The sequence below is a fragment of the Alosa pseudoharengus genome, unplaced genomic scaffold (assembly GCF_046254945.1).
Source record: "Alosa pseudoharengus isolate Yale_2024_CS ecotype anadromous, Long Island Sound unplaced genomic scaffold, YU_APseudo_1.1 YU_APseudo_1.1_scf_17, whole genome shotgun sequence".
Taxonomy (NCBI): Eukaryota; Metazoa; Chordata; class Actinopteri; order Clupeiformes; family Clupeidae; genus Alosa; species Alosa pseudoharengus.
The window spans coordinates 18168302-18182831 of NW_027468640.1; the positions used below are offsets into that span (position 1 = coordinate 18168302).

The window sequence follows — 14530 nt, forward strand, 5'->3', positions numbered from 1 at the left end:
CCTTTAAATGGGCATATATTAAATGTGCAACTGAAAGACTGAAATGAGTCGTGACTATGTTTTATCATTGTAGATTAGAATGCTGCACTATTCAAGGGCAGGTGCACCGTTGAGCTGTGACATACTCTTTGTTCAAAATGGCTTACTATCATGAAATGGTTAATTTTCTCAATAGTGAGAAACACAGGGGTGAAAGTAAGCCGGTACTGGCCGGTACGGAGTACCACTAAAATATTTGGAGAGGGTACGCCGTACCGGAAAGAAAACTATACTGTCGCTGAAAAATACAGCACTTTCAGCATGACAACACAACTGCTAACGTCAAATTACCAGAAGCAACACGTTTCCCCCAAAATATATTTCATATACATCGTTCTGAACTGTATCTGAATTGTGTCTAAACCTCCCGTGCAGCTGGACAGACAACGAGCAAGCTATAGCGCGCGTACAGTAGCCTACAGTAATTGCGCCAACGTGCACTGGTATCCAAAGTGTTTTAGCAGACGGACGTTTCTTGGAAAGTCTCCCAAATAAAAAAAACCCATACAGGCTAAAGAAAAATATGTTGATGTTTAATAGCCTATTCTGGTTTTATGTGTGCAGTGTTTTGCTGGAGAGACAAGAGACAGACAGCGCGTGTACGGCTTAACCAGGGGCCTGTACTACGAAGGGAGCTTAACCTACCCAGATGTAGCCTAACCCAGGGTTACTTTGTTAAACCGGGGTTGACAAAACCTGGTTATCTTAAGTGGTGTTAATCGGTACTACGACGCTGATTATGAAGTTGATTTGTTGAGCCGGGGTTAACCTCATTAAACCTCAGTTAACGTTCACATAAAAGGGGCGGGTTGCAGCGCAAATCACCACTTTCATTGATGACGCGATCACCTTATTTTACGGATGAGGAATGCACAATTATTATAACAAGTTATGAGGAATTAAAACCCACTCTACGACAAAAATCAAATACGTCGGCAGTGAACAAAGCAAGGCAAGGCTGTTGGCAACGTATTGCATATCGGTAAAAGTAAAGTTTTATTTCCACATGTTCTTCAAATACGGAGGATTAATAGCTTGCGGAATGTATTAAATGAGTTGAAATAATTAAATTGCCTATTTTGAGTTCATAGAAATGCCTACAGATGCAACACAATTTAGAAGTGGGCATATAGATTACAGTAATAAGGATAATTGAATGTTTAGCCCATTGACTGATTTAGTGTATGCCTAATCCTGTGAACATTTCAGATGCAACACCATTGCCAAACGCACATGGCAGCAGGTGAAAATGAAACACAAACACATTATTCAGAATAGTGGTTTATATAGTCATAGCTTGCATTAATATTTCTTAATTATGAAAACATGTAGGCTAGGCCTAGTATGCTTATAGCCTTCACTTGGCCTCTGTTTTACAGCTAACAAGAAAAAGGTGTCTTTGAACACTACTGTAAGGCACCAGAGTGTTTTACAGTAGCAGAGGAGTTGGCCATCGCAAATAATAGTGGAAGGCCGATTATGGAAGGGGTTGAGGGAGGCATTCGGTCGGATTCTGGTGCTGTGGAAATGTGTAGCCTTTATGTGCAGGGTACAGTAATATGACATTCAATTCAACAACAAGTTTGTTAAAATGGTGATTTTAATTTATTAGGCCTACTGTAGGCTATGTCCGAATTATTTTAGGCTATTCTTGCTCAGATGTTCAGCATACTGTAGGCTAGGCTTAGGCTATGTCCGATTTATTTTAGGACATACAGTAGGCCTAGGCTATTCTTGCTCAGATGTTCAGCATAACCGATTAGATGGAATACATGAATGCTCACGTAAGGGCATTGCTATGGGGTCACATTAGAGATTTTTGCCTAGATCATCTGACAAAGATAACGAATTCCCTCGGCTGACAATCTATATCTTCATAGATAATATATATATATATATATATATATATATATATATATATATATATATATATGGCGGTCTCTAAAACCCCTCGCCCTGCGAAGAGAGCCCCTCACGATTTGCGCTCCAATGTCATATGGATCATCCAGGTACGCCGACATGTCTCGGGAGAAATAGACCTCTGAAGTTCGCCTACAAAAAAGATCCAAAACGGCCATCTTTGCCCATATAAGGAGATCCGGTTGTTAATTGAAGCTAACTACCTATGGCAAATTGCATTGCAAGTTAGCTCTGGAGTAGCAAAAATCTAAGTGTGCCGCCTTCACTTACCGGAGATCACAGTATCCACTCGAAGGCAGAGGACAAAAGTGTGTTCAGGAAAACGTCTGTATTTCAGACTTTTTCATCCCCACGAGACTTTAACAGGTGCGATTATTCAAAATCCCCATGTTATTTTCCCATAGGAAAAATCGCCAGATACCGGATGTCAAAGATGGCAGCTTTTTTGTAGGCGAACTTCAGAGGTCTATTGTTAGTGGAGGGGTGGTACTTATAAAGGGTGTGGTTAACGGAAACCTCGGGTTAACCAAGAACATAACCTGCTCGGAGCAGGTTTGAGATGCAGCGTAAATTGCCATGGCAGCATACCTCGGTTAAAACCTATCCACCTTTCATAGTACGGGTTAATCAGGAAGTTACGCCACACGTGATCAAGTTACTCTCGAAGTTACCCAGATAAGCCAGTAACCCCGCTTCGTAGTACAGGCCCCTGATCTTGCGCAGCAATAATGAAAGTGTTTTAGCGGACAGAAGTATGTTGCAGTCTCCCAAATCAAAATAGCCTGGCTAGCGCCACCACTTCTCAATGAGACGTGGTCTGGGAACCAAACGTTAATTTTCTCATATTTGAAAAAAATGCCCAGATCCGTTTATTGGGTGCCACGGTTGTCTATCAAATGCATCTGTGCATAGCTCATCATCGTCTTGCTTTCCCCCTTGTTCTGTGATTGGTCTCCTATCTCAGGCGAAAATTTGCTCCATGGTCTCCAGGCTGCCTTAGCAGCGTGAATCAAATCGCGCGCAAGGCAGCATGGGAACACCCAGGCTAAAATCAAAAGGCATGACTCAAACAAACGTGTTTCATGATATACAGTAGCCTATATAAAACAAACGATTGGAAGTGGGAGCGAGCAGAGTAACTAGGCTAAATAAATAAATAAATGTTGAAATTAAGTGTTTGCAATTTGAAACGTGGTTTACGAATGCCCAGAGCCGTTTATTGGGCGCTACGAATGTCTATCAAATGCTTCTGTACGTAGCTCATAACGGCTACGGTGTGTCGTCATCGTCTTACTGCCCTCCCTCCGTTCTGTGATTGGTCCCCTAACTGAGGCGAAAATTTGCTCCATGGTATCCAGGCTGCCTAGCAGCGTGAATTAAATCGCGCGCGCAAGGCAGCATGGGAAAACCCAGGCTAGGACTTTGCTGTATGCTTAAATCATGTCACAGTCAGAAATATCAGTGGATTAAAATTGTAGATCAGTAACCCATCAGTTAAGTTTGCACCGTTCTCATCATGTTTAACCAGCGAAGCATAGCAATGTTGTTACTATGGGTAAACAAAACTATTTTTTTTGTGTTCTGTCTGGCCTGCTAACTATCTAATTTTTTTTTATTCATTTGTTTTTTTTTGTTTGTTTGTTTTTTTAGTATATTTTTGGGGCTTTTTTGCCTTTATTCTGATAGGACAGTGGAGAGTGACAGGAAGCAACTGGGAGAGAGAGATGGGTGGGATCGGGAAATGACCGCAGGTCGGATTTGAACCTGGGTCCCCGTGGGCACTTGGACCCATATATGGTACAGGCGCTGTAGCCTGCTGCACCACAGCACCCCCCTATCTAATATTTTTATAGATATCTTTATATTTTTGTTATGGATAATTGTCTGACCACTCGCTGTAGAACTAGGCCTATATTATAGGATATAGCTCATTCTGAATGCAGTAGCCTGTCATACCTTTGAACACCGTTGCCTTCTCGTTTTTGTGCTGTCAAAAGATGCTATTAAATCCACTAGCTACAAAACCAAGGAAGACACCAGGGTTAGCTAACTTATCTTCTAATTTCAACCTCTCAAATTGTTTTTTTTTTTTTTTAACAGAAACTCAACACGGTTAACAGGTGCAACACTACTCGCCATTTCTGCATCTTGAAATGGCCTACTGGCGGAATAATTTGAGCAGTTCTAGAATATGACCATGGGGCAGACTACTTTACGACCATACAGGCGTCTTTTAGCGTGGATTGCAATCCTTATTGAAGCCGCCAGGGTTATGCGATAAATATATTGAGGAATGCGATCGTCGAGGTGCCCTGCCCCAACATTGCAAGACATATTAAACTCAACGAGAATATTTATAGATAATTAATGTGACAATCACATTATTAAAAGTAGACTTGGAGCAATGATTTACTGAGGAACTATTTTTTGTGGAGGATGCTTCAGGTAGTTCGCTGCCCCACCTGCCCACATGGACCGCACGCTCCTGCATTTGGCCTTGGTCCCCGGCACCCTATTCTCCCCTCTTTTCAACCAGGAACTCCTCCTGAACTCAACTACTGAAAACTGAAATGTATCTGTCAAATAAGAACTAATAATTCAGCTGTGTTTGATGTCATTTTGAATGTTTCAGTGTGAGAAGTAAAAGGGTCTCAGTTGTAGAATTGTAAAATAATGTGAGTAGTCTGATAAACACACTCCCATTACCTCCTTTTGTCCTGATAAGGATGCCCTGTGTAGGTCTGTGGAGATTAAGTGTGGTGATAACTTTAGTCTTGGAGTCATTCTGCTTCTCAGAACTGTAAGGATCCTAATTACCAGGCTGATGATAATCCTTTCAATCATATATGGACTCTTGATCAACTACTAAGTGTGGGCCTATTGTGGGCCTACTGTCACATGTCCACAGGAGCAGTTAACTATAGGGACAGGAAATGTAATCAAATGTATACCTTGTCATGTCTTGATTTATTCACTCTCACTACAACAATGGTCTCAAGTCTCATCAAAGTACTCCTCAGGGGATCCCAAATCAGCTGACCTCCAATCATGTGATCCATATCAATGTAACCAATCACAAACTGGGTAGCCTATTTAAGGGAAGTTCACAGATCATTCTAGGAGCCATTCTGTAGTCAGATTCTCCCGCACCACCTTGGTGTGTAGCCATCATCCTCTGAGCTGGTATGTTCATTCTCTAATTGCTTCATATGGTTTCCTAAATGTTCTTTTAACCTGTTTTCGTAACTTTCACATTACTCATTTAGATGTACTTCTAAAATGTATTGGATGAGTAACTTATACCTGACAAATAAATTGTTATGCTCTGATCCGCATAGCCTACTATGTACTTATTGACCATAGTCGTAGTCTAAGGTAACGGTGTTGCCACAATTATGATTAGGATTAGTAATCGCCGCCATAGAAGCTAATCAGCTGGAGTGGTAAGCTACAGCAGAACTGACTATTGTAGGCTATTGGGTGATATAGCAATGGGCAGTTTGTCAGCGATGGTATAGACAAGACGGCAAAACCTTGGCTCAACCTGAACCCTCTGTAGCACAGAGTGTAGTAGACTGACATTTAGACCTCATTTACGGTAAAGCATGAAAGTAATTGTAGGTGGATGTAATTACTTGACAAAAACACAGCAGACTTCGGCAGTATTCCAGATATCCAAGATTCAGGCTTTACTTTACAATAACGCGCATCAAGGGAGAATACAGCTTTCAGCTCGGAAGCTTCAACTTTAATTCTAAAGACTACAGGAAGAGGCCGGCCTTTTATGCTCAATTTGCAAGGGTGCGGTCCACGTGGTGATCATGCACTCTAAAAAACATTGGGTTAAAAACAACCCAATTTCAACCCATCCACTGGGTAAATAGTGGTCGAGCCCAGCACTGAGTTATATTAGCCCCGAAAATTGGGTTGTTCGGTCAACCCAATGAGTTGGGTTGATAGTCTAACCCAAACATTGGGTTATCGTAACAAAACTGTTAGGTTAAACCTACATAATTGTTGGGTAGGCTATCTTATACAACCCAGGATTTATTATTTTCACTGTCATCTCTGGGTTATGCTGACCTAATTTATGGGTTATTCTAAGTATCTTATTTTTCTCCTTAATCCAATCACTATTAATTTATAATAATTCAAATACATGTTTGCAAATCATTAATGTTACAATATAATGTTTTAAAATCCATCCAATGGGCAACAATAGCCATGCAATGAAATAAAACAGTTCGACATTTATTTATTTGGCAGTTTATTTTTTGAACAGATAGCTAGAAAAAGCTTGTGATACTTCCATGAAGGCAGGCAGATTCCACCGTCCGTTTTGGGGATCACCCCTGTGAATCAAAGAAAAATATTAATCACTGTTATTTACAGAACTTTATCTCAAGATTTTCATGAACCATTATCATTGAATGATGTTGACAAACATTAAAAATTCACCAGGAGACAAAATATTAGCGCAACACACTCGGAAACCATGACCACCTATGCAGTTATAATAACTTGTAGTTTCTAGCAGCTAGTTCTAGATGCTAACGTTACCGGGTAACGTTATCTAAAAGACTGTCTGATAGTGCTACTACAACCAGAACCCGTCTTCTCTGCTACAACCAAAAACACCCAGTAATGTTAAGTTACATGGCTATAATATGAAGCTACCCTGAATGAATTAATAAGATGTTGTTTGCCATTATTATTACCGTATGTGTGGCTTGTGAAGAGACTAACATTACTTCAACTGTGTTGGCTAATATTAGCTGACAAACGTTAGCTGCAACCATAGTCTAGGCTACAACCACCACAAAGCATATTTAATTAGCATTGATGCTAGCTATATGGTCTGCTAATGTCAACCAGCTTGGTATGCTCATTTTAGTTCGTTGTAAAAGTTCGTTTTGTTTCTGTCAGCAGTTCATACCCAGTGAACAAAGAACTATGTTTTTATGAGTCTGTCTTTGTGTATATTTAACATGAACAGTAATTGTAAGTTAATGTTAGCTAACGTTAGTTAGCATGAATGACACAATTGTTAACCTGTTTGAGGCTGAACGAAATTGGCAGGCAGAATATCCATTCATATCATGAAGGGTAGCTTCTACATCTCTGGGTGGACTTTTAAAATCAGTCATTTTAAAAAAAAAGTTAAAGATACATACCTTACGAAATCGCCTGATTTCCATTGCATGCTGACAGCTGGTGGACTGGACGGTTGGAAGAATAACGATGTTTTTTCGAACTCTCAAATAACTATGCAGCTGTGTTAAAGTCACCCAGGGGCTGGGTAGTGTACTCCACGTCAGGTGGGAGAGAGGAGGGGCGCTGTCCTAAACTATCAACCCAACAAGCTGGGTTACAGAAAATAACCCAACATGAGTAAAAACAACCCCACAAAATGCCCTGACAGCCTCAACCCAACGTTTGGGTTGAGAAAATAACCCAGTATTTTTTAGAGTGTGGGTACAACGTCCTCTGATTGGCTTCCTCTTCCCGCCGTTTCCGTCAGCCACACCCAGACACACCTACACACACCTGGGGCCTCATTACAGAAACTTCCTAACTCTGAAATCCTATCCTAACTTAAGTTAGGAAGGCATTTAGGGGTTTTGGTATTACAGAAGCAGGTTTCCTAACTTAACTTAGGATGAGATCCTATCTTATCTTAAGATAGGAATTTAGCCATTACAGAATCATCCTAAGTTAGGAAATTCCTAACTTAGGATGCCTAAGTTAGGTTGCCATTCACCCTGTCCTAAATCAAAATAACTGTCACTAACTGAAAAAAATATGGCAGCAGCACTGCTTGTAGGTATCTTTGACAATGAAGATGAACACATTAACAGAAATGTAATGGCAGAAAGGCTACTTAGACCGCATAATGATGTGTTACATTTTCCGGACCGTGTTTTAATTTCATTTTATCGTCTGCCAAGACATTTAATTTTGACTTTGGTGGAAGAACTACGTCCAGTTCTGGAGAGGCCTACAAGGAGACATGGAGCCTTGCCAGTGCTTGTGCAGGTAACAAATGCTCTGCGTTTTTTTGCCAAGGGTGACTTCCAGACTGAGGTTGCAAGCCTGTCTTCGGTGTCACAGCCGTGTATTTCACGCAACCTCATGGAAGTCACCAAAGCCATCTGCAATCTGGCACCAAATTATATTCAGTTTCCGCGTGGAGAAGAGCTTCTGCGGATAAAGGAGGAGTTTTTACAACAGAGTGGAATGCCAGGGGTAATTGGGCTTATAGATGGGTCACTTTTTCCAATCAAAGCTCCAAGTGGCCCAAGTGAGCCGGCATACGTGTGCCGTAAAGGATACCATGCCATTAACGTTCAGGCCATAGGGGACCAAAATATGGTTATACGGCATTTGTTGGCAAAGTGGCCTGGATCCATCCACGATTCATTCATATTCAACACCAGGTAGGTCCTTGACACTAACATAAATTATTGTTTTACAGACTTCATTATAGGCTCCACTCAAATACTATTTAAAATATGAAATGTGCCCATTTACAGTGATATCAATGCTTACCTGAGTGAGGGCAGGGCAAGTGGATGGCTTTTGGGAGACTCGGGATACCCCTTGAAACCCTACCTAATGACACCAGTCATGAATGAGCAGACAGAGGCAGAGAGGAAGTATAATGTGGCACACAAAAGGTGCCGTAGCCGTCAGGAGAGGCTTTATGGTATATGGAAAGGAAGGTGAGACATACTGCTTTGTTGCATTCAATAGTGTAGATAAGGAGTGTGTAGTAACCCTGAAGAAGAAGCTAGTGTTAAACTATACATTTCAAAAGCAATGTAGCAAATGTATAAGTTTAATATTATTTAATATTAATATGGACTATAACATCATACCAAAAAGTAAAGCATGTTACCATGATGGCAATACAAACTAACTGGTTAATTGGTGCACTGCTGGTTAATTTATGTTGTTGTAGATGGAGATGCCATGATAAGAGTGGGGGATATCTTCAGTATTCCCCTGAGAGAGTGGTGATGTTTGTAAAGGCCACTGCTGTGCTGCACAACATATGCAGGATGGCTAATCTCCCGGACCCTGAAAACATCCCGGTTGAAGATGAGGAGGAAGGCCATGATGGCATAGGCCTACATGATGGTGCACAGACTGGCAGAACCGCCAGAAACAACTTAATTGCACATTATTTTACAAGATAATTAAAGACAAAACATTGCAGTTTTGATTTCAAATATTTATTTTTGACAATATTAAATAAATAAATTTAAATAAGTGTGCTTTTTTTTTTTATAGTTCAGAGAGATCAACAATGTTGTTCCCTCGATTTTTTACATACTCCTTCATGAATTCGAATTTTTCTTTTTCCAATTGCAGTCTCTCCTTATCAATATTGACCTTTTCTCTCATTACCCACAGCTTCTCCTTCTCCAACTCCAGAAGCTCCTCTTGTAGGCCTATGTGCTTCTTCTTTTTAGCTGTAGAGAAGAATCAAAAACTGTGAATCTTAGATTCAGAACCTATAGGCACCTTTCAGTGAACCGCATAGACTAAACGGGACATTATATACCTCAACTGTTTTTAAGGAGTAGCCTACAGTTGAGACAGCATCATTGTGAAAATGCACCTCATAGCCTATTTATTTTAAATTACCATCAACGTTGAATTCGACTTACCAGGTGATGGGATGACCATTGCTGGTGGCAGATTCATAGTGTCACACTCTGAATCCATCAGCGTTAATATGACCCTTCTCGACTCAGGGTCAGACGATGTCGACTGACACACCTCGCCACTTTTCTGCTCACACAGCTCATCCAGTCCCACCTCCGTGCCGGTTGCAATGCCTATGATACACAAATGATTTCACGTTAGGGAGTTGTCAGCGTTGGCTTTTCTTTTGCGGTCTACATAGGCCTACATAGACTGTATTTTGTCTGGTTCGACACAAGTAACATGTAGCTTCTGGTGGCCCTATTCTAGGGTTACTATGTAGCCACTCCTCCAAGCCAGTTATCGATAGCGCTGGCACTAGCAGGTAGCTGCTACGCTGCTACATTTTAGATTATCATCGTTACATCGTAGCACTAGCTAGCAGCTGGCTAATTTGCGATGGAAGCTAGTGCTGAAATCAACTTACCTTCGGTGTAAACTTGACCCATGACGGCCAGGATCTTCTCCTCCAGTGAGGTTAGGGGCTTCACTTCGGGCAAACCAGCCCCCGTCTTTGCTTGGTCCCTCCTTTGTAAGACCCCCCTGATCTTAGCATCACTTGCTAGAGAAGACCACTTTTTCTTAGTACTCTCCACCGTCCTCAGCATCCCACAAACCGCTGAGACAGAGTCCGCCACCTCTTTCCAGTGTCTGTCTTTAGACTGCGCCGTTACGGTCATTGAAAATTTTCCGAACAATACAGTTTTCCTGTCTTCCACCGCCTGAACTAATGCCTCCAACTCGTCTTGGCTGAAATTAAAAGCCCTCCTCTTCTTATCTGGACCAGCCATGACCTTAGCTTGCTGTTTCGTTTAACTTTTTCGTTATAGCTTTAACGTTAACGTTTAGGCTCATTTGTCGTTACAGTTATGCGTTCTATCAGTCTCGAGCACATTCTAAGTGCAGAAAAAGACATAAACTGTTGATAGCCGTCGAAAAATCAGATTGATAGAACATTTAGGATTTCATAAATAAAGATAAGATAGGAAGCCACAGATAAGATAAGAAACGGACATAATGTTAGGCACTGCTTCTGTAATAGGAAGTTAGGATTTGTCCTATCTTTGGTTTCCTAACTTAAGTTAGGATGAGCAGTTAGGATTCTTTCTGTAATGAGGCCCCTGAACACACCCCCCTACCATTAACACACCAGGCAGGCTCCTCAGGTAGAAATGTTATACAGGATGTTCTAAACATTCTTACACTTAATTAATTGTGTTCCTTATACTGAGACTATAAAAACGATACCAAACATGAATACATATACAGTTAATAACACAAACATATAATTCAGCTAAGGTTTAGCCCATGGTCTTTGTCTACTCCAAAGACAGAACAAAGGGCTTGTGGAACAGGCCAAAATGTGCCCAGTGGGGAACATTTCACACCTACATCTGCATTGAATACATCAAAGCAAGAAAGACTGAATGCACTTTCTATGTAAATGGAGCTAAGCCTCCAGTTCGTCTGGAGCAAGAAAAAGACTATACAAATAATTCCCATCAATTACCACATAATTAAAAATGAAAAACAAAACTGTGGCTCTGTAATCGCTGATATCATTGGCAGAAGTGTTCCGAACTGCACGAAATTTGACCTGTAAGGTCACTATGACACCCTCTGAATTCGTGAGTTTCGTGGAATTACATTTATGGGAGGCCTACAATAGATTAATTTAAGTGTACATTTAGTACACAAAACAGCGTGCAGATGTTGAGTAAAGGGTTGCCAGATGAAGTTGAAATGTGCACACATACATGCACACACACACCCACATGCACAAACCCACATGCCCACACACGCACACAAACAGTCATGCACACACACACACACACACACACTCATAATTGCAAAAGGGTTCTCGACTGTTGTAGAAAGAGATGGCTAATCTTATATACACTGCTAAAAAAAAAGAGATCACTTTTTCATAGCAGTATAGCATCAAGTCAATCAAACTTGTGGGATATTGATTTGGCCAGTTACGTAACAGAGATGGTTGTGAATCAATTTCAAATTTACACTTACATCAAATGAAGTTCACTGCAGGCGTACAGTAGGTACAAGGTACACAAGACAGCTACAATAAGCACTTCAAGTGTCTATGAAAATTGCCCACATCTTGTTTAGTTTGTGATACATTAGCTGAGAATTAGAGCAATATTTGTAGTGATATCTCTTTGCACTGAATGCTTAGAGTTGGTGAGTCTTGTTTAATCAGTGTGGATCATAACACCGTACTATACCAGGATAAGTGACTATTGACTTGTAATCTCAATGGTAATTGAGTGTTCTCTTTCAGTCAAGTTTACTTGATGTTAACCAATAGGAAGTCATCTTTGGTGCCTATATAAATGCATGTCAAGAGAAAGTCATTTTTATTCTATCTTCGGCAAGACGAACATCTTTCGGAATGAAGCCTCTGATCGACTGAACAAGCTACTGCCCACCACTGCTGAATCCTACCATCCACTGTCCGGGCCTCGCCAGTTTCCAACCCTTCAGGGGCTATGAAGGGTTAAATAGTATTTCTCACGACTGTCAAAAAACTAAGATATTCCAACGGCGGCATATTACTGAAAGTACCTGTCCCGATGCCCCATGCTTTACATCTCCTGGCTGGAACCACTGCTAGTAGCAAAAAACAGAATGGACAGCTGTTTCTTTGGAGCAAAACCCTGAAGAATTACTGTCCACTTCATGGGTTCCCCAACTTCACTCAGGAAATACTGTATTTATAGAACACCCCCTAATCTGCACATGCATAGGTCCAAATACAATCAGTCTATGCATCACAAAAGTGCTGGTTCACCGTTATGCAGCACATTGATGGGGCGGTAGCCTCCTACCTCACCCAACAAGCTCTGTCAACTGGCAGCAAGCTGGCCCATTCAAGAAAGCCTTACAATGCCCTCAATGCATCAACCCTTTTACAGGTCTACTGTGGGGAGCTACTTCACTAGCCAGAAGCTTTGATGTCCGAACTCTCACTGACTTGCAAAAGACACTAGACTTTGTGCTCAATGACATTAAGGGCTCGGCATAAGCCCACGGCCCTGCACTGGTCCCAGAACCTGTGGCTCACCCTGTCAGCTCGGCTGTGCTCATTCCCTACCGGAAAACAGCCTGAGGCTACAACACCTCCAGCACCGATGGACTTTTTTTCCCCAGTCTAGGCACAACAGCTACCCTGCTCTCCATTTCTCATGCCCCGACTGGTACAAGCCTGCAGTAACCGCCGAGGTGGCCTAACACATGTTGCATGGTTGATTTGCACCCAGGACCACCGCCACATGTAGCGCACACGCGGACAGGTCTCATGTCTATGCCTAATGCCTCTGTACTGTACTTAAGCATTGTTGACTACGGCCATAGTGGGATACGTTACGTTATGTTACAGTATGTTACGTCAGAGATGGGGACTCGAGGCTGAGACTCTGAAAAAACTGACTTCAGACTTGACTTGTGGCTCCATCTCTAAAAATATGAAGGTATATTGGGTGCAAACTTTCTTCATATTATTATCATGTTACTTACCTTATGACCAGGCAATGGTAGTCTGAGCACGATCCAGGATCCAGATCCGGCCGCCTTGTTTTCTCGATCGATTTCCTCGACGTGCACACATACAAATCTTTTTGCTCCTATTATATCACCTAGCCAGGAGCAAAAGTCACTCGTCACTCGTAGAAGCAGATTCGAGCACTTGTATCCATTGACTTGTAGTCGTGCAAGAAAATCAAAGCGATCTGTAGAATTTTATTAATGAGAAATTATTTCACAGATGCACAACTTCGGATGCATTAGTTCACATTTGGGTTTACAAATGCACAAATGTTGTGCATGTTCTCAGATTATGAAACACGGATGTGCAAATGTGTTTCGCACCAACTGCGCTGCAACGTTTGGAGCAAAAGTGTCAAGTGCATGACTCTTGAAAGTTGTGACTCACAGGATAGGATTTGTGTACCTGTAAAAAGGATTTGTGAACCCGTAGCCCCTATTTTGTGTTAACAAGATATAAAAAAATATGTACAACTTCAACTTTACTGTTACACATTTACGACTTTAGTGTGCACATGTAAAATCTGCAGTTAAATGTGCTCGCCACTTTTGCACCCAATATACCTTCATATAAAAACTTCAGACTTGACTCGGACTTGGGCTTTGATACTCGTGAACAACCTGTATTTTCTGCAATTATTATTCATGTATTTTTATTTTATTGGTGCATATACTTTGGGAAACGTATAACGACCTGCATGTCCCCTTTGCAATGGCAAAACATGCAACGTAGTGCATGTGCTATGTGCGCACACTCACAGCTCAAAAAATACATTGACAATGGTGACAAGTCCTAGCCTGGTCCTACCAGAGTCTCGTATGGATGGCTATGTGACAGACTTCACATAGGTTAATATTTCACCAGGTCTGAGGACTAGAGAGATATGTTAAGTAGCAGAAGATTGGACTATACAAAATTGGAGACCCAATGTCAATTTTTGATGTAAACAAAATTAAGTTAGCTCCAGCATGGGTCACGTTAACATCCACTCTTGGTCACCCACATTTTATTTCAGAAAAAGTATTAAACCTAGTTAATAGCTACCCCCACCCCCCCAAGAACACTACATATGTCAGCAGGCGCGTAGCAAGCGTGGGGGATGTGGGTGTTATAACGTACACACTTTTGCTGGAACACGATTCTATCCCCCACACTTTTTGTCAGATTAAAATGAAAGTAAAATATGGAAATAAACGCTCCCGTAAAGAGTTGGAACCGTATCTACCACAACGCACACACAAAGAGACACAAATAGATCTGTTGATTTGATTGAATGGTCATCCAGCCAATCACATCAAG

At 41.4% G+C, this 14530-nt stretch overlaps 1 protein-coding gene and 1 long non-coding RNA gene across 2 annotated transcripts; both read right to left on the bottom strand.

Moving 5' to 3' along the window:
- Positions 1–6197: 6197 nt before the first annotated feature.
- LOC143127998 (uncharacterized) lies at positions 6198–7262 on the bottom strand. Its single transcript, XR_012987769.1, has 2 exons — positions 7134–7262; positions 6198–6311 (listed from the first exon to the last, which is right to left on the bottom strand). It is a non-coding gene; the product is annotated as an uncharacterized LOC143127998 (long non-coding RNA).
- Positions 7263–9245: 1983 nt separating this feature from the next.
- On the bottom strand, positions 9246–10460 carry LOC143127825 (nuclear apoptosis-inducing factor 1-like). Its single transcript, XM_076289541.1, has 3 exons — positions 10097–10460; positions 9633–9803; positions 9246–9434 (listed from the first exon to the last, which is right to left on the bottom strand). Exons 1-3 carry the CDS (start codon positions 10458–10460, stop codon positions 9247–9249), a joined length of 723 nt encoding a protein of 240 aa, XP_076145656.1. The 3' UTR covers position 9246.
- Positions 10461–14530: the final 4070 nt, after the last annotated feature.

Excerpts from the sequence above, each read along its gene's own strand:
- LOC143127825 (XM_076289541.1), bottom strand. The coding sequence starts at position 10,460 with ATGGCTGGTCCAGATAAGAAGAGGAGGGCTTTTAATTTCAGCCAAGAC. Across the intron at positions 9,804-10,096 it reads GGGTCAAGTTTACACCGAAG|GCATTGCAACCGGCACGGAG; the intron begins GTAAGTTGATTT and ends TGTGTATCATAG. Across the intron at positions 9,435-9,632 it reads AATGGTCATCCCATCACCTG|CTAAAAAGAAGAAGCACATA; the intron begins GTAAGTCGAATT and ends TCTTCTCTACAG.